This window comes from Ipomoea nil, unplaced genomic scaffold (assembly GCF_001879475.1).
Source record: "Ipomoea nil cultivar Tokyo-kokei standard unplaced genomic scaffold, Asagao_1.1 scaffold3104, whole genome shotgun sequence".
Lineage (NCBI taxonomy): Eukaryota > Viridiplantae > Streptophyta > Magnoliopsida > Solanales > Convolvulaceae > Ipomoea > Ipomoea nil.
Genome location: NW_017619532.1, coordinates 223,433 through 243,567, shown reverse-complemented (window position 1 = coordinate 243,567; position 20,135 = coordinate 223,433). Strand labels below are relative to the sequence as shown.

Here is a 20,135-nt window from a genome sequence, read left to right as displayed (position 1 = left end):
GCAAATAATAGTTCTTTGCATGATGCTTAGCAATATATCAAATATAATTTTATATATATTATTAATATTAAATTTTTATTTTTTTATTTTATGCAACTTATAATTATATTTTTAAATATTTTATTTGATCAAATCTTTTATTATAAATTTTATTGTTCAATATTGTTATGAATTTATAATGAAATAATTTTTCTTGTTTATGTTTATTAATAATATATATATATAAGTAATTAGCATATAAGTCTTAGCATATTATGGATAAAAATAATAATATAATGTTAAGAATGTTGATGTGGGTGAAGAACTATATAATAAGAAGAATTTTATGGTATATTATAAATGTTTTGTAAGAAAATTATATTGTAAATGATAAGAATCAAAATCATTGAAAGTTTGTAAGGATGTATTTAATTTAGAATTTCAATGACTTTTGTAAACTTTTTAAAATAAAAAGTTGATAAAAGTTTATGAATGTTTTTTATATAGACTTTTATAGAGTCTTATAAAGTTTTAAAAAGTTTTGAACGACTCTATAAAAATTAATCAAAATTTATTAAAATCTATCATTTTAAAAGTCTTTAAAACTCTACAAAAGTCATGATTGAATACACCGCCTTAGTACACAATATAATAATTTGCCCGAAAACAGAGGTACACTTTTGGGCCTAGAATTTGATTGAAAACTGAAGCCCAAAACAATTGGGCTGTAAAATCCCATTATAAGTATTAATTAAGAATCGCGAAGAAAGATGGATCCAACAGTCATGTCCATTCCACCTAACTGTTTCACACTGCGGTTAGTTTCCCGCCGTTTCGCCGCAAAACTTCGTCGTTTCTATTCCGGCGGCGCTCCGCACGCGCCACCCATCACCAAGAAGACATGCATACATCTCCTGAAGGCCTGCAAGTCCATGGCGAAGCTGAAGCAAATTCAAGCTTTACTCTTCACTCTTGGCATCCACCAACATGTAGACACGCTCCACAAGCTCATGGCCTTCACAGCAGACCCTCTGCTCGGAAATCTTAGCCACGCCCAGCTAATCTTTGACCGCATTGACAACCCGACTTTGTTCATCTACAATGTGATGATCAAAGCGCATACGAAAATGGGTCGGTTCAGAAATGCGCTTTTCTTGTTTGATGAGCTTAGAGGGCGGGGGCTGTGGCCTGATAATTTTACGTACCCGTTCGTGTTTAAGGCCGTTGGAGGGTTGCGGGTAGTTCTTGAAGGTGAAAAGATTCATGGGTTTGTGTTGAAAAGTGGCGTTGGGTCTGATTGTTACGTGTGTAATTCAGTCATGGACATGTATGGTGAGTTGGGTTATGTGGAGAGTATGAAGAAAGTGTTTGATGAATTGCCAAACAGAGATTCGGTGTCCTGGAATGTTTTGATTTCTGGATATGTTAGATGCAGCAGATTTCAGGAAGCTATCAGAGTTTATAGAATGATGGGGCAAGAGGGAAGTATTAAACCTGAAGAGGCCACTGTTGTTAGTACCTTGTCAGCTTGTACTGCATTGAAAAAATTGGAACTTGGTAAAGAGATACATCAGTATGTTAGCAAAGAGCTTGGATATACCATTAAAATTGAGAATGCTTTGGTGGATATGTATTGTAAGTGTGGGTGTTTGAGTGAGGCTGGGCAAATATTTAACACTATGTCCACAAGGAATGTTATGTCCTGGACTAGTATGGTTTCAGGTTATGTGAGTTGTGGTCAGCTGGATGAGGCTAGAGACCTATTTGAGAGGAGTCCTGTAAAGGATCTCGTTTTATGGACAGCTATGATTAATGGGTATGTGCAGTTTAACCTTTTTGAAGATGCCATGACCTTGTTCCAAGCAATGCAAATGCAAAGGATCAAGCCTGATAAGTATACACTGGTTTCTCTACTCAAGGGTTGTGCTCAAGCGGGAGCTTTGGACCAAGGGGAGTGGATTCGTAATTATATAATTCAAAATGGAATAGTAATTGATGCAGTTGTGGGTACTGCCCTTATGGAGATGTATGCAAAATGTGGGTGCCTTGAGAAGTCTTTAGAAATTTTCAATGAGTTAAGAGAGAAAGATGCTGCATCATGGACTTCAATTATTTGTGCTCTTGCCATGAATGGAGACACCGGCAAAGCCTTGGAACTGTTTTCACAAATGCTACAAGCTGGAATTAGACCTGATGATATTACCTTTATTGGTGTTTTAACAGCTTGCAGTCATGGGGGATTAGTAGAGGAAGGCCGTGGGTATTTTGATTCAATGACAAGGATTTATGGCATTGAACCAAGTTTGGAACATTATGGGTGTTTGATAGACCTCCTTGGCCGTGCTGGGCTATTAAATGAAGCTGAGCACATGATAGCCACCATTCCAAATAAAGATAGCAAGATTGTAGTTACCCTTTATGGTGCCTTGCTTAGTGCTTGCAGGATTCATGGTGATGTTGATATGGGAGAACGTATTGTTAAAATGCTCATGGAAATTGAATCCAGTGATTCCAGTACTCATACACTTCTGGCTAACATGTATGCATCTGCCAATAGATGGGAAGATGTATCAAAGGTCAGAAAGAATATGAAAGCTCTGCATGTTAAAAAATTGCCAGGATCCAGTTCAATTGAGGTTGAAGACCATTCATGAGTTCACAATTAAAGACACATCTTACTTCCAAATGAAGGAAGCTGTTCTTCAATTATTAGAATGTTTTTTCATGAATTTACAACTTACTGTCATTGATTGGGCACAGGAAAGTGGGTTGCAAATTTTGGTGATGTGCTCAATTTGTTTATGACAGGACCAGTAGGCAATTTTTATATTCCAATAGCTCATACACACGGAAAAGCTTAGTTGAAGCATCTTAGATGTGATAGACGAATGAAGAAATCTTGCTAGTGAGAATCAGCTTGCAGAGAGCTTTATTTGCTGATTCGGTGTCATCAGAGAAGGCAAGTGCCTATGACATACTCTTTTATTTACTGGTGTTTTATAATGTTTGTGAGCTTTAAATTGTATTGTTAGACTACATGGAAAGAAGTTCAATGACATAGTACTATAGTGCATCCAGTCCTTGGGATGTGCAAGCAACTACATTTTGAATCCCTCATATCTGTTTACTGTGTATTGAGATGAACATTTTTTTCTTTCTTTGTTTCTTTCTTTTATAATACTTGAAGTAAAATTTTGCTGCAGAAACTGAAGGAGTTGTGAAGAGATTGCTGCAGATTTCATTCTTCTAGGATTTGCTTAGATGGTTTGTACTCTCCTCTTTTCCATTAGAAAGACCTTTGTGCATTGCACAGAAGTGATGTAGGACAAATTCAGGGTGACTCTACACTTAAGCAGCCTGTAAATTGCTTTTGCACTTTTTTTTTTTTTTTTTTTTTTTTAAATACTTTTCATCCAAGCGATTTCTGATATTTGTCTACATATTTTACCTTGGTGGGAAATGAATAGATATTATAATTCTAGACAACTAAATATTTATATGCAATATAATATTTCTTATGGTATTTAATTGGAATGTTATTCAATGCTGCAGTAATTTGCATGATATCATCACAGTCCTTTCACCAGTTATGAATAGCCTGATATCTTCTCATTCTTTAAAAATGCTTTGTCATTGGACTGCACTAGAATTTATAAAATGGCATAATATAGATTTTATTAACATCAAGTTAGAGGTATTCATAAACTATCCTAGCAAAAGGAAAAGGCTTTCAACAAGTAATATAAAATCCTAATGCTTGTTATTACTGGCACCAAAAGGATATAAACTTAGCCAGTAGCCAAGTCCAACTTTGTCTCATCCCTCACTAGACTACATTCTAACTAGTAAATATGTTGAGTTATTGTGGCATATTAAGTATGCTACTAACACTATATATAATTACTCATGCAGCTGGTGCGTAATCATAGTCTCCGTCATCATCGTCTCCATCTCCTTCTAAGCACGTTGCTGGAGCATAATTGTATCCATCATCACCATAGGCATCTCCATCAGCTTCATTCTTGTATCCCAAACCAATGATCTTGATAAGAGTATTGGGGCCGGATTGAGAAGACCAATGCTATGTGGCTGGTATTCCTTGAATTGAGAATGGTTGTGAAGGGTAAACTATCTGCCTTTTATAAAGGGAAGAGTCACGATTGAACTCGTTTTGGCGTAGGGAAGGCATGTGGGGAGTGTGGAGCGTTACCTGAGGAATGTGTCGAATCAGATTGAGGATGCCTTTTATAAAAGGAAGAGCCACCATTGAGTGCATTTTGGCATAGGTCTGGCATGTGGGGAGTGTGGAGTGTGGAGTGTTTCCTGAGGAATGTGCCGAACCACGGAACCAGAAGCTTTGCTGATTTTACCAACTTCTTGGATAGCCACATCAGAAATGCACTTCACATGTCAGATTATTGCTTTCAAATGATAGTGTGTGATGGAGCATCTTGTGGGGCCATGCCTGGGTTTTATAAAGGTGAGACTGTTCAGCATATATGGTGGTTGTAAAGGAATCTTATCATCAAGGTGGATTGTGGAATATAGATAACTTATTTTGAAGAAACTATCTAAGGAGCTTGTTTACAGTGATGTATTCATCGCTTGAAATTGAAAACCTGAATAGTCTTACACTCATCTACACTTCTTGCAAAATAAGCATAAGTTAAATTAAATCCATCAGAAAGAAAATTTTACATGTGGCTCATATGCTCCAAAACACCCTACCCCACCCCTCTTCCCCTTCTCAAGTAAGACACTTTGTAGGTATGTTTGAAATTCTTTGTATCTTTAAGGTTGAATACTTATAGGATCTATGTTGACTAGAAATACTTTCTCCATATGAAACTTAATCTATTTTTTACTCCTGAAATACTCTGTGTTTTATAAAGTTTGCCAGGGTTGCAGATACATTGAGTCCGATGACCATACATGAGTTCACAATTAGAGATCCATCTTACTCTGAAATGAAGGAAACTGTTCTACAATTGCCAGACATTTTTAAGGAATTTCAAAACTTAGTATCATAGGTTGAGCACATGAGAAGTGGGTTGACTGTGCTAGTAGACATTTTTATAGCTTGTATAACAACAAAAATTGAAATGCCAAGTTGGAGCATTTTTGGGGTGATGGGGCAGTAATGAATTATTGCAAGTAAGCTATCATGGATATGTTGCTTTTGTTCCTTACTTTCTGTTATTAGCAAATTGATTTCAAATATATGCCTTCATGTTGTGCCACTAGCAGACAACACTTAACAAGAAATCCACAATGAATAAAAAATATAATTCTTGAGGACGTACTATTTAGTATTAATTAATATACTACATTATGTTTCTTATGATGTATGGTAGGAATATAGTTTGCTTTCTATCCAAGCGATTTGAGATGTGTGCCTACATATTTTGCCTAGGTGGGAAATGAATAAATAATATAATTCTATACAACTAAACACTTATGTTAGAGAAATAGGGTGTTAGTTGAGAGGATCTCTCTTAGCCTTAATTTTAGGTATTTGAAACCTATGGCTAGGATTAGTTCTTGTCTAATATAAATAGCTCTATACTTCCTTGTACATTGGAACACAGAACATATAGAAATATACAGTTAGTTTATTGTTTAACATGGTATCAGAGCCTTGAGGTGACTGGGTAGTGGGTGTTGGTCGGAAAGAGGAAGCGACGCCGGCGGGAGAGGCGGAGCAGCCACCGGAGTCCTCACGCGCCGCCGCGGTCCTAGGTTTCCGACGCCACACGCCGGCGCGTGCGGAGTTCTCCTGCGACTACTCCGGTCAAGGCCGGTACCGTTGGGCTCGCCTCTGAACGCCCAGTACGTCTGCAGTGGTGGTGTAGTCCGGTGTTGTGAAGGTGTTTGTTGGCTGTACGGTCTTCACTTCACTACTGCGTTTGTTTGGACTTCTGCGTTTTGGATTGCTGCATCTCCTGCTGCGTAAGTGGTGCAAAAATTCCAGCTGGGAAACTTGAAGGTTGCTGTTGGTCGCGAGAGAGAGAAACTAGGGAGAGAGAGAGGTAGGGCTTGTGAGAAAAAAATGGCTGAGGAGAGTGAGCAGAGGATGAAGGGCTGCGTCGAATGGTTCAGTGACCAGAAGGGGTTTGGGTTCATAACCCCCGACAACGGCAGCGAGGATCTGTTTGTTCACCAAGGTCCACCCAGCTTTGTGGACCTCCCCTACCATCTCTCTCGGTTGTCTCTCTTTCTCGGCTGACACCAGACTAGAAATAATTAGGCAGTAGTTTGCCGTAGTTTTCTTTTGTTTATCGTGTTCGTATTAATAAGTCTTGACCTTTGTATTTTGTTTATCATAGTTTGTCGCTCTAAATTAATTTGGTATGGGAGCAATTCTAGGGTCTGAGTTGAGTCAAGTGCAGCTTGATCAGTGTGCGTAAACAGGGGTGCTGCAGGAGTGGGTAGCACAGGTGCCAGGAGTGGGGCGGACCTGGCATATGCCGCGGGGGAGGCCGACGGCTGAAGAATGATTCAGAGTGAATCAGATTACGTGCATGCACCAGGGAAACGTTGTAGTGTTAGGCAGCGTTGATAGTGCATGGTGAGAGGGACAGGTGCACTGTGGTCTAGCAGCGCTAAGGGTTTGTGGAGTGAGAGGCAGGTACGCTGTGGTGTTAGGCAGCGGTGATAAGGGTGTGGGGAGTGAGAGGCAGGTGCGGCGATGTGGTGGTTGGCCTAGTTTTTGTTGACTCCGTAGAAGTGTTGTTGGTGCGACAAGGTACGTTGTGGACTGGTTTGGCACAGCGTGGTTCGAAGGTTGTTCGAGTGGTTCAAGTCTTGGGCTTATAGTCTAGGTGTGGAGTCCTATGGTTCATGTGATACATATGTAACAAGTTGGATGCTCCAACTTGAGGGGGAGTGTTAGAGAAATAGGGTGTTAGTTGAGAGGATCTCTCTTAGCCTTAATTTTAGGTATTTGAAACCTATGGCTAGGATTAGTTCTTGTCTAATATAAATAGCTCTATACTTCCTTGTACATTGGAACACAGAACATATAGAAATATACAGTTAGTTTATTGTTTAACAACTTATATGCAATATGATGTTTCACATGGTATTTGATAAGAATACTATTCAATGTTGCAATCATTTGCATGATATCATCACATTCCTTTTGCCAGTTATAAATAGCCAGATATCTTCTCATTCTTTAAAAGTGCTTTGTCATTGGACTGCAATAGAATTTATAAAATTGCAGAATATAGATTTCATTAACATCAAGTTAGAGGTATTCATAAACTATCCTAGCAAAAGGAAAAGGCTTTCAACAAGTAATATAAAATCCTAATGCTTGTTATTACTCGCACCAAAAGGATATAAACTTAGCCAGTAGCCAAGTCCAACTTTCTCTCATCCCTCACTTCACTACATTCTAACTTTGAAATATCTTGTTATTGTGGCATATTAAGTATGCTACTAACACTATATAATTAATCATGCAGCTGGAGCGTAATCATAGTCTCCGTCATCATCGTCACCATCCCCTTCTAAGCATGTTGCTGGAGCATTATTGTATCCATCATCACCATAAGAATCTCTATCAGCTTCATTCCTGTATCCCAAACCAATGATCTTGAGAACAGTAGGCATTCTCTTCTGTTGTTTAGAATGATGAGCGTATCGGGGCAGGGTTTAGAAGACCAATGTTATGTGGCTTGTCTTCCTTGAATTGAGAATGGATGTGAAGGGTAAGCTATCTGCCTTTTATAAAGAGAAGAGTCACCATTGAACTCGTTTCGACATAGGGCTGGCATGTGGGGAGTGTGGAGCGTTACCTGAGGAATGTGCCAAATCAGATTGAGGATTGATGTGAAGGGTAAGCTATCTGCCCTTTATAAAGGGAAGAGCCACCATTGAAAGCATTTTGGCAGAGGGCTGGCATGTGGTGAGTGTGGAGTGTTTCCAGAGGAATGTGCCTCACCACGCTTTACTGAATTTACCAACTTCTTGGGTATCCACATCAGAAATGCACTTGACATGTCAACTTATTGCTGTCAAATGGTACTGTGTGATGGAGCATCTTATGGGACTATTCTGCATATATGATGGTTGGCAAAGGAATCTTATTATCAATGTGGATTGTGGAATATAGATATTCTAAACTTATTGTGAAGAAACAATCTAAGGAGCATGTTTACAGTTATTTATTCATCTCTTGAAATTGAAAACTTGAATAGTCTTCTACTCATCTACAGTGCTTGCAAATAAGCAAGAATAATCTAAATTAAATCCATCAGAAAGAAAATGTTACATGTGGCTTATATGCTCCAGATCACCCCCCCCCCCCCCCCCCCCTCCCCACACACACACACTCCTCTTCCCCCTCTCAAGTTATATACTGTTAAGTGTTGAACTATGAAACTGTGTATATATCTCACTGTAAAAACTGTACAAGATAGAACCTATTTATACATAGGCTAAAGACTACTAGGCCACATAATTCAAAACAGAAATGTAAGACCAAGAGCAACTCTCTCTAACTACCCTTATTCCTCTAACACTCCCCTTCAAGCTGGAGCATAGATGTCAATCATGCCCAGCTTGTTACAGATATACTCAATCCTGGCTCTACTAAGGCCTTTTGTAAGAACATCCGCCAGCTGATCACCAATTCGAACATGAACAGTAGAAAGTAGCCCTTGTTGAACCTTGTCCCGTACAAAGTGACAATCTACCTCAATATGTTTAGTGCGCTCATGAAACACAGGATTACTGGAAATGTGTATAGCGGCTTTGTTGTCACACCATAAAGGAACCGGCTTACTCACCTCTACACCAATCTCCCCAAGAATATTACACAACCACGTCACCTCACATGCCACATGAGCCATTGCTCTATACTCAGACTCTGCACTAGAGCGAGCCACAACACCCTGCTTCTTACTTTTCCACGACACTAGGTTGCCACCAAGGAACACGCAATACCCCGTTGTCGACCTCCTGTCACTCGGTGACCTAGCCCAATCAGCGTCAGAGAAGGCCTCAACACACCTATGCCCATGATTGGCATACAAAATTCCTTTCCCAGGAGCACTCTTTAAATACTTCACAACTCGAACTGCAACTTCCCAATGGATTTTTTCTGGATTCGCCATGAACTGACTCACCACACTCACTGGAAAGGCAATATCTGGACGAGTGATAGTAAGGTAATTTAATTTTCCCACCAGTCTCCTATACCGCTCTGGATCTTCAAGCGGCTCCCCCTCACCGGCTACAAGCTTAACACTCTGGTCCATAGGAGTCTCGCAAGGCTTCGACCCTAAGAGCCCAAATTCTTCAAGTAGATCCAACACATATTTCCATTGTGAAAGAAATATACTTTTCTTAGAACGAACAACCTCTATCCCAAGGAAGTACTTCAATACTCCTAGATCTTTTGTATGGAATTTCTTTTTAAGAAAAGACTTGAGCGCATCAATCCCCGTTGCATCACCACCTGTGATCACTATATCATCCACATAGACAATTAACAAAACGCTGCCACGGTTAGAATGCTTATAAAAAACAGTGTGATCATAGGCACTACGTTGCATGCCAAACTCAATAACAACAGTACTGAACCTCCCAAACCACGCTTTGGGAGACTGTTTTAACCCATACAAGGACTTCTTCAACTTACAAACCTTCCCGTTCTCCCCCTGAGCAACAAACCCAGGTGGTTGCTCCATATACCCTTCCTCTGCCAAAACACCATGTAGAAACGCATTTTTGACATCTAACTGATACAGCGGCCAATCATTAACAGCAGCTAGAGAAATTGAGGCCCGCACAGACGTTAACTTCGCAACCGGAGAAAAAGTCTCTGTGTAATCAACTCCATAAGTCTGTGCATACCCTTTAGCCACCAACCGCGCTTTAAGCCGAGCAACCGACCCATTCGGGTTTGTCTTGACAACGTAAACCCACTTGCATCCAATTGGAGACTTCCCAGCGGGGAGATGTACAAGATCCCAAGTCTGATTCTCTTCAAGGGCTGCCATTTCCTCTTCCATAGCAGATTTCCACCCATCATGAGACAGCCTGACACAGCGTTTTAGGGACAGACACAGAATCCAGTTTGGATATAAAGGTTCGGGAAGACTCTGATAAATGGCCATAGAAAACATAGAAAGAAAGTGGATGACAACAACTACGTTTACCTTTTCGCACGGCAATTGGAAGATCAGTTGACGGAGGTTCTGGTAGGGGAGGAGCATTCAACTGTGCAACCGTTGGCGCAACTACATCCCGGGGCCGTCTTGAATACACTTGCACGGAAGGTACAACTCTAGAAGCAGACTCCACTGTGGGTACAGGAATAGTGATAGTATAAGTAAGAAAATCTTCCTCTATCACCGGCGACCTACCCCCGAGAATGCTATCAGAGAACACAGTCTCCTAAAAAAAAGTGACATCAGCCGAAACCAGATACCTCCCTAAATCCGGGGAGTAACACCTATACCCTTTTTGAGTTCGAGAATACCCCAGGAAGATGCACTTAAGGGATTTAGGATCAAGCTTCCCTTTTAGTGGACGGACATCCTGAACAAAACACGTACAACCAAAAATCTTGGGAGTCAAGGAAAACAAAGGTTTGGAGGGATATATAACTGAGTACGGGTTTTGACCACGGAGTACCGACGAAGGCATCCTATTGATAAAGAAACAAGCAGTGTGAACAACATCCGCCCAAAACACTTTAGGCACTTTCATTTGGAATAAAAGGGCACGGGCGATTTCTAACAAATGGCGGTTCTTTCTTTCTGCAACACAATTCTGTTGGGAGGTGTAAACACAAGAAGTTTGATGTATGATGCCATTTTGACTCATAAAGCTCGAAACGGATTTAAGAAGATATTCTTGAGCATTATCACTTCTCAAACATTGTATAGTCTTATTAAACTGAGTTTTTACTTCAGAACAAAAACTTTAGAAAATATCAAACAACTCACCCCTAGACTTCATGAGATACAACCAAGTACACCTAGAGAAGTCATCAACAAAGGTTTCAAAATATCGAAAGCCACTTTTGGACGTAACCCGACACGGTCCCCAAACATCAGAATGAACTAATTCAAACAAAGAATCTACTCTATTATTCACCCGAGAAACATAAGGAATACGATGGTGTTTTGCAAACTCACATGACTCACATTGCAAAACTTTCAAAGGCTCTAAACCAGGACACATCTTCTTTAACGCTGGTAAAGATGGGTGACCAAACCGACAATGCAATTGAAAGGGGGAAACACTGCTCACCAAACCAGTAGACACGTTCCCGAGCGACGTAAAGCGCTCTAAGACATACAGACCGCCAACCTCCTTCTCCTTACCAATAATCCTCCTCGTCAAAAGATCCTGGAACAGACAATAGCCAGGAAAAAACATAACAGAACAATTTAGGTCACGAACTATTTGACTGACAGAGAGTAAATTCAACGGAAACTTTGGCAGGTATAACACAGAATTAAGGGGTAACGAGGGAGTTGCAGTAGCACTACCTTTACCCAAAACAGTGGCTATAGATCCATCTGCTAGGGTAACGGTATGACCAGAATTGACGGGCAAATACGTAGAAAAGATATTATAATTACCTGTCATATGCTCAGAAGCCCCTGAGTCAATGACCCACTGTCGAGACGCAGAAGAAACACAAGCAACTGAATTACCTATTTGGACAAACGTTGCGGAGGAAGGCACTTGACTGGGTGGAAACTGCGTGGGAGAAGAAAGTTTCATCTGGTTGAATTTAGCAAACTCCTCATCTGTCATCACTACTGTGTGACCTTCTGACGTGGAAGCCGTATTAGCAGCCACTTGTTGTCTCGGCAGCTTAGGAAACTGATTTCGAAAGTGTCTAGGATCCCCACAATTAAAACAAACTCGTGGACCTCCACGTCCTCCACGACCTCTCCAAGGACCCCCGCGTCCTCTGGAGCGGTTATTACCCCCTCCTCGAGAACCATAACTTTCACCGGTATTCCCCCCTTGGGTTACCAGGGCACTCGGATCCATATTACCGTGTGACACAAAGGCATTTCTTTCCTGGAGCTCGTTTGATTCATTATTTCCTGATGCATTCTGTAGCATGGAAAATACTTGATCCAAAGATTCCAAGTCCTTATTTCCTAGCAGTTGAGATCTAAGGACATCATATTCTTTATCCAGGCCAGCAATCCAACTAAAAACAAGTAATTTTTCACGTTGTTTTTTCATTTCATCCACATCATTTGTTATTGGCATCGCAGCACACAAAGCAACACATACACTCTTAAAGTCATAGTAGTAATCTCTAAGCTCACGCCCCTTCTGACTAGATCGATATGCTTCCTGAGACAACTGGTATAACTTTCTCAAATTACTAGTTCCACTAAACCATTTGTTCACTAAATCCCATACTTCTTTAAAAGTTTGACAATGTTGCATAGATAAAATAATTCTCCTATCAATGCAATTAATTACACGTGACATTAAGGCTTTATCAGTAGTTTTCCAGTCCCCAGCTATAGCATCTGTAGGACACTCTTTTTCCAGATGATCACCCTTTCCCATACCATCTAAATTTACTTTAACCAAAAACCTCCACTCAGGAAAATTAGACCCATCTGGGGCCAAAACTATGTCGATTAATTTGGATGGCGTGGAAATCACTGTGATATTCCTTTCTTGTGCCATTTTTAGTCTTCACCCAACAAATTCAAAACAAAAAACAGCACAACTCTCTTCACACAGTACAGAAAATACACACTGCGTACCTCTTTCAATAGATCACACAGTACAGAAAATACACACTGCGTACCTCTTTCAATAGACGAGCCAACCAGATCGGAAACCTTCAACACATCCCACCTCCCTGGAACCAGCACGGCGAGGCGAGACTGACGCACCAAGAATCGACCGGCGACGTCGCCGGAAACCGCCTCACGCGCCGGCGCGTGGAGTCGGAGCAGTCCTGCGGCGGCGGCGCGTGAGAGCGCGTGACACCTCCGACGGCGGCCGGACTTCTTGTAGCGGCGTCGCCCGTCGTTCCCAGACTTAGCCCAGACACTCACTCTCACTTCCCACGCTCTGATACCATGTTAAGTGTTGAACTATGAAACTGTGTATATATCTCACTGTACAAACTGTACAAGATAGAACCTATTTATACATAGGCTAAAGACTACTAGGCCACATAATTCAAAACAAAAATGTAAGACCAAGAGCAACTCTCTCTAACTACCCTTATTCCTCTAACATATACTTTGTAGATATACTTGAAATTCTTTGTATCTTTAATATTCAATACTTATAGGATCTATGTTGACTAGAAATACATTCTCCATATTAAGCTTTTTAATCTATTTTTTACTCCTGAAATTCTCTATGTTAAAAAGTTTGCCAGGGTTGCAGTTACATTGAGGCCCTGATGAACATACATGAGTTCACAATTAGATATCCATCTTACCCTGAAATGAAGGAAACTGTTCTACAATTGCCAGACTTTTTTTTCAGGAATTTCAAAATAATATCATCGGTTGAGCACATGAGAAATGGGTTGCAGACACTGATGAGGTACTAACTTTGTTTTTGACTGGACTAGTAGACAATTTATATTCTTAAAGCTTGCAAACAACAAAAATTGAAAAGCCAAGTTGGAGCATCTTTTGGGGGTGATAGGGCAGTGATGATGAATTATTGCCAGTAAGCTTATATGTTGCTTTTGTTCTTTTCTTTCTGTTTTTAGCTAATTGATTTCAAATATATGCCTTCATGTTGTGCCACTAGCAGGCAACACTTAACAAGAAATTCATAATGAATAAACAATATAATTCTGGAGGACTATGCATTAACTAATATACTACATGATGTTTCTTATGATGTTTGGTAGAAATATAATTTACTTCTCATCGAAGCAATTTCAGATGTATGCCTACATATTTTTCCCTGGTGGGAAATGAATAAATAATATAATTCTAGACAACTATATGCAATATGATATTTCATATGGTATTTGATAAGAATACATTTCAATGTTGCAATCATTTGCATGATATCATCACATTCCTTTCACCAGTTATGTATAGCCTGAAATCCTTTCATTCTTTAAAAATATGTTGTCATTGGTGATTGGACTGCATTAGAATTTATAAAATGGCATATATAGAGTTCATTGACATCAAGTTAGAGGTATTTATAAACTATTCTAGCAAAATGAAACGGCTTTCAACAAGTAATATAAAATCCTGATGCTTGTTATTACTAGTACCAAAAGGATATATACTTAGCCAGTAGCCAAGTACAACTTAGTCTCATCCCTCACTAGACTACATACTAGCTCCTAAATATCTTATGTTATTGTGGCATATTAAGTATGGTACTAACACTATATATAATAAATCATGCAGCTGGAGCGTAATCATAGTCTCCATCGTCATCGTCACCATCTCCTTCTAAGCATGTTGCTGGAGCATTATTGTATCCATCATTACCATAAGAATCTCTATCAGCTTCATTCCTGTATCCCAAACCAATCATCTTGAGAACAGTAGGCATTCTCTTCTGTTGTTCAGAACGATGAGCGTATCGGGGCAGGGTTTAGAATTGAGAATGGATGTGAAGGGTAAGCTATCTGCCTTTTATAAAGAGAAGAGTGACCATTGAACTCGTTTTGACATAGGGCTGGCATGTGGGGAGTGTGGAGCGTTACCTGAGGAATGTGCCGAATCAGATTGAGGATTGATGTGAAGGGTAAGCTATATGCTTTTTATAAAGGGAAGAGCCACCATTGAAAGCATTTTGGCAGAGGGCTGGCATGTGGTGAATGTGGAGTGTTTCCAGAGGAATGTGCCTAACCACGCTTTTCTGAATTTACCAACTTCTTGGGTATCCACATCAGAAATGCACTTGACATGTCAGCTTAATGCTGTCAAATGGTACTGTGTGATGGAGCATCTTATGGGGCCATGCTTGGGTTGTATAAAGGTGAGAATATTCTGCATATATGGTGGTTGGCAAAGGAATCTTATTATCAATGTGGATTGTGCAATATAGATATGCTAAACGTACTTATGCTAATCATCTCTTGAAATTGAAAACCTGAATAGTCTTCTACTCATCTACAGTTCTTGCAAAATAAGCATAAGTTAAATTAAATCCATCATAAAGAAGATGTTACATGTGGCTCATATGCTCCACAACACCCTCCCCCACCCCTCTTCCCCATCTCAAATAATTAAGATACTTTGTAGATATACTTGAAATTCTTTGTACCTTTAAGGTTGAAAACTTATAGGATCTATGTTTACTAGAAATACTCTCTCCATATGAAACCTAATCTATTTTTCACTCCTGATATGCACGTGTGTTAACAAGTTTTCCAGTGTTTCCGTTACATTGAGGCTGATCACCGTACATGAGTTCACAATTAGAGATCCATCTTAATCTGAAATAAAGGAAACTTTTCCACAATTGCCAAACTTTTTTTCAGGAATTTCAAAACGTAGTATCATCGGTTGAGCACATGAGAAGTGAGTTGCAGACACTGGTCAGGTACTCACTTTGTTTTGACTGTGCTAGTAGACATGTTTATAGCTTGTATGACAACAAAAATTGAAAAACCAAGTTGGAGCATTTTGGGGTGATAGGGCAGTGATGACTTATTGCCAGTAAGCTATCAGGGATCTGTTGCATTTGTTCCTTACTTTCTGTTTTTAGCTAATTGATTTCAAGTATTTGCCTTCATGTTGTGCCACTAGCAGTCAACACTTAACGAGAAATCCACCATGACTAAACAATACTCCGTATAATGCTGGAGGAATATGTATAAATTAATATACTGCATGATGTTTCTTATGATGTTTGGTAATAAATAATATAATTCTAGACAACTAAATATTTATATGCAATATGATATTTCATATGGTATTTTTTGATAGGAATACTATTCAATGTTGCAATCATTTGCATGATAACATCACATTCCTTTCACCAGTTATGAATAGCCTGATATCCTCTCATTCTTTAAAAATACTTTGTCACTGGACTGCATTAGAATTTATAAAATGGCATAATATAGATTTCATTAACATCAAGTTAGTGGTATTTTTAAACTATCCCAGCAAAATGAAATGGCTTTCAACAAGTAATATAAAATCCTAATGCTTGTTATTACTAGTACCAAAAGGATATAAACTTAGCCAGTAGCCAAGTCCAACTTAGTCTCATCCCTCACTAGACTACATACTAACTCCTAAATATCTTATGTTATTGTATGTGGCATATTTAGTATGCTACTAACACTATATATAATAAATCATGCAGCTGGAGCATAATCATAGTCTCCATCTCCTTCTAAGCATGTTGCTGGAGCATAATTGTATCCATCATCACCATAAGAATCTCTATCAGCTTCATTACTATACGCCAAACCAATGATCTTGAGAACAGCAGACATTCTCTTCTGTTATTTAGAACGATGAGCGTATTGGGGCAGGGTTTAGAAGACCAATGCTAGTATTCCTTGAAATTGAGAATGGATGTGAAGGGTAAACTATCTGCCTTTTATAAAGGGAAGAGTCACCAGTGATTGAACGTATTTAATTTTGGCATGTGGGTAGTGTGCCGAAGCAGAAGCTTTGCTGAATTTACCAACTTCTTGGGTTGCCACATCAGAAATGCACTTAACATGTCAGCTTATTGCTTTACTGTGTGATGGAGCATCTTATGGGTTGTATAAAGGTGAGACTATTCTGCATATAATATGGATTGTGCTATTGTGGAATATAGATATGGTAAATTTATTCTGAAGAAACTATCTAAGGAGCATGTTTACAGTGATGTATTCAATATTCATCACTTGGAATTGAAAACCTGATTAGTCTTGGAATTAGAACTGGTTTGCAGACACTGATGAGGTACTGATATGAGACAGGAAATCAGTGCAAGAAAATCTGGAGATTGATTAATTGATTTTAAAATATCTTTGCTATTTGAATTTGATTTATTTCCTTTATAGATGTCTAATAATTTTGATAACAAGATTTAATGATTCTCCTTTCCTTTTTTGGTTTTATTGTCTGTGTATTCCAGATTTTCATCATTCTAATAAAATGGGACAAGCAAGAAGTTAATAAAAACAGAGATGGGATAACTCTCAAAACATTCCTTGTATCCATGGTTGAAAAAATCGCTAGGCGGCGATTAATCAGTGCCTAAGCGACCGTGTATTTTTTATTTTTTAAAAACTTGTTTAAAATTTTAAAATTTTTTAAGACTAGATAATTATAAATTATTTTAAAAAGAGAACAATAGCTAAACGGGCGACTAGGTGACCTTTTCGGTGCCTAGGCGGTTAGCGCTTAGGCGGCCTAGTCGGCCGTCTAGCCGGCCAGTCGCCTAAACCATCAATTATGGTGATACGCTAGTCGACCGGCTAGTGCCTAGCACCTAATCGGCGCCTAAGCGGGATTTTTGCAACAGTGCCTGTATCTTATTCTCTAATTAAATTCACCTTTTGTCTATCCTCCCTCATTCCTTCAGTTCATCTCTCAACATAGGTAACCCACAGAAAACCTCCAATACTGTTAATCGTCCTGTGAGACGTGCACTTGCCTGGGAATATAGCAAGTACTCACTTTGTTTTTGACTGGGCTAGCAGACAAGTTTATATTCTTATAGCTTGTAAACAACAAAAATTGAAAAACCAAGTTGGAGCATCTTTGGGGTGATATGGCATTGATGAATTATTACCACTAAGCTATCAGGGATATGTTGCTTTTGTTCTGTCTTTTTGTTTTTTAGCTAATCAATTTCTCAAGTATACACCTGCGTGTTGTGCCATTAGTAGGAAACACTGACCAATAAATCTGTTGAGACTCATTATTATGCTTTTATTATTTCCTATGACTGTTCAGTTCTTATGTCTGTTAGTATTCCCTCTTCTACCTATATATATGGTACTGTGTATTTGCTTGTTGACAGAGTGTAAATAACAATACAATACTTTCTTCTTCAAACTCTTTCAACAAAATCCACAATGAATAAACAATATAATTGTGGAGGACTATGTATTAGTTAATATACCAATGATGTTTCTTATGATGTTTGGTAGGAATATAATATAATTTAATGGTGGCAATCAATAACATATAACATCACTTTCTTTGACAATGCATATGTCATTAGGAATTTAGGATTTCTAAAATTACCATAAACTATGTGATCAACACAGAAAGAGCTTTCAACTAGTGATAGAAAAACCTTTTGCAGTCAATTACTAAACCAAAAAATTCACTGGTTATCTTGAGCTTGTAGCCAAGTCTGTCTTTGATGTTATCCCTCACTAAACTACTACTCCCTAAACACAATGAATTATTGCAGCATGTCATTGCCATTAATATAATATTTCATGCAGCTGGAGCATAATCATAGCTGTCGTCATCATCATCACCTTCTAAGGAGGCAGCGGGAGCATAATCATAGCCATCGTCGTCATCATCACCTTCTAATGAGGCTGCGGGAGCATAGTCATAATCTCCATCTACCTCTAACCATGCTGATGGCAGATAACCATAGTATCCATCATCATTGTGATCTCCATCGCTTTGATTTCTGTACCTCACCCCAAAAGAAATCTTGACAACTGTAGACATTCCCTTCTCTTGTTTAGACAATGAGAACAGTGGAATATGGTTTAGAAGATGAAGGGTAGCTATAAGGCTACTAATGCTCGGTTTGGGAATGAATATGAAGGGGAAGCCAGCGATCTGCTATTTTATAAAGGAAAGAGCCACCATTTTGCCCACTCCGGCGTATGGCTGGCATGTGTGGAGTGTGGAATGTGAGCAGAAGCAGAAGCCCGGATTAAGATGGCAACTTCTTGGGCAGCCACATTGGAAATGCACTTGACATGTCAGCCTGCTGGCTGTCAAATGATACAGAGCATCTTCTGGGGCCATGTGCCATGAATGGTCTGAAAAAAATGACACTTTTCTGTGTGGAATCTGATTACCAAATGGATCAGTGGAAGATAGATATGAATAATATGATAGGTACTGTCTCAATATGAATCTGTTTAATTTAATCCATATTGAAAGAAAATGTTGCTTGTGATGAGGCTCATTTGGTCCCCACTCCCCAGCCCCCATAAGACCAATTTACTAAAATATAGTTGAAAGTTCTTTTTCCGATTATTCTCCTGTCCACACTGAGCTTTTGGAGTTTTTAGGCCAAATTAATGGCCATGTGTTGGGATTGGAACATTCATTTGGTGCAATGCCCACCTTAATGGAACATGGACACCTTAATGGAATGTGGACTATTTAAACTTAGGTCCTTGCACTGTTCTGGTTACGTTTTGGATACACCATCTATATGGTTGAATACTTATAGGATATATGTTGACTAGAAATGCTTTCTCCATATGAAACATAATCTATTTTTTATTCTTATAATGCTCTGTGTCTTTAGAAGTTTGCCAGGGTTGCAGTTACATTGAGGCTGATGGCCATACATTAGTTCACAATTACTCTGAAATGAAGGAAACGTACTGTTCTACAATCACCAGACATTTTTTCAGGAATTTCAAAACTTAGTATCATCACTTGAGCACATGAGAAGTGGGTTGCAGACACCAATGAGGTACTCACTTTCGTTTTGACTGGACTAGTAGAAAATTTTATATTCTTATAGCTTGTAAACAACAAAAATTGAAAAGCCAATTAAGTTGGAGCATCTTTTGGGTGAAAGGGCAGTGGTGATGAATTATTGGCAGTAAGCTATCAGACATGTTCTTTTCTTTCTGTTTTTAGCTAATTGATTTCAAATATATGCCTTCATGTTGTGCCACTAGCAGGCAACACTTACCAACAAATCCACAATGAATAAACAATATAGTTCTAAGGACTATGTATTATTAATTACTATACCACATGATGTTTGGTAGGAATATAATATAATTTAATGGTGGCAATCATAACATATAACATCACTTTCTTTGACAATGCATATATCATTAGGATTTCTAAAATGACAATAAACTATGTCATCAACACAAAAAGGGCTTTCAACTAACAATAGAAAAACCTATCTGGTTATCTTGAATACACTAGATTTAGCTTGTAGCCAAGTCTGCCTTTGTTGTTACTCCTCACTAATTAAAATACTAC

The 20,135-nt window shown here is 38.9% G+C and overlaps 1 protein-coding gene across 3 annotated transcripts; it reads left to right on the top strand.

The window, feature by feature from the left end:
* Positions 1-676: 676 nt before the first annotated feature.
* On the top strand, positions 677-19,602 carry LOC109166716 (pentatricopeptide repeat-containing protein At1g31430). Of its 3 annotated transcripts, XM_019315616.1 has the most exons (5): positions 677-2,971; positions 3,183-3,243; positions 7,449-7,694; positions 14,718-14,952; positions 19,441-19,602. In XM_019315616.1, exon 1 carries the CDS (start codon positions 750-752, stop codon positions 2,631-2,633), a length of 1,884 nt encoding a protein of 627 aa, XP_019171161.1. In that variant the 5' UTR covers positions 677-749; the 3' UTR covers positions 2,634-2,971; positions 3,183-3,243; positions 7,449-7,694; positions 14,718-14,952; positions 19,441-19,602. The 3 variants fall into 3 exon arrangements, with proteins under 3 accessions (XP_019171161.1, XP_019171160.1, XP_019171159.1); XM_019315615.1 differs by lacking the exons at positions 7,449-7,694; positions 14,718-14,952; positions 19,441-19,602 and adding exons at positions 3,892-4,459; positions 18,383-18,447; XM_019315614.1 differs by lacking the exons at positions 3,183-3,243; positions 7,449-7,694; positions 14,718-14,952; positions 19,441-19,602 and adding exons at positions 3,651-3,702; positions 3,762-4,459; positions 4,872-5,027 and having other exon boundaries at positions 677-2,754.
* The last annotated feature ends 533 nt before the right edge of the window (positions 19,603-20,135 follow it).

Bases quoted from the DNA above. Each gene is read 5' to 3' on its own strand.
- LOC109166716 (XM_019315616.1), top strand. From the start codon at position 750: ATGGATCCAACAGTCATGTCCATTCCACCTAACTGTTTCACACTGCGG.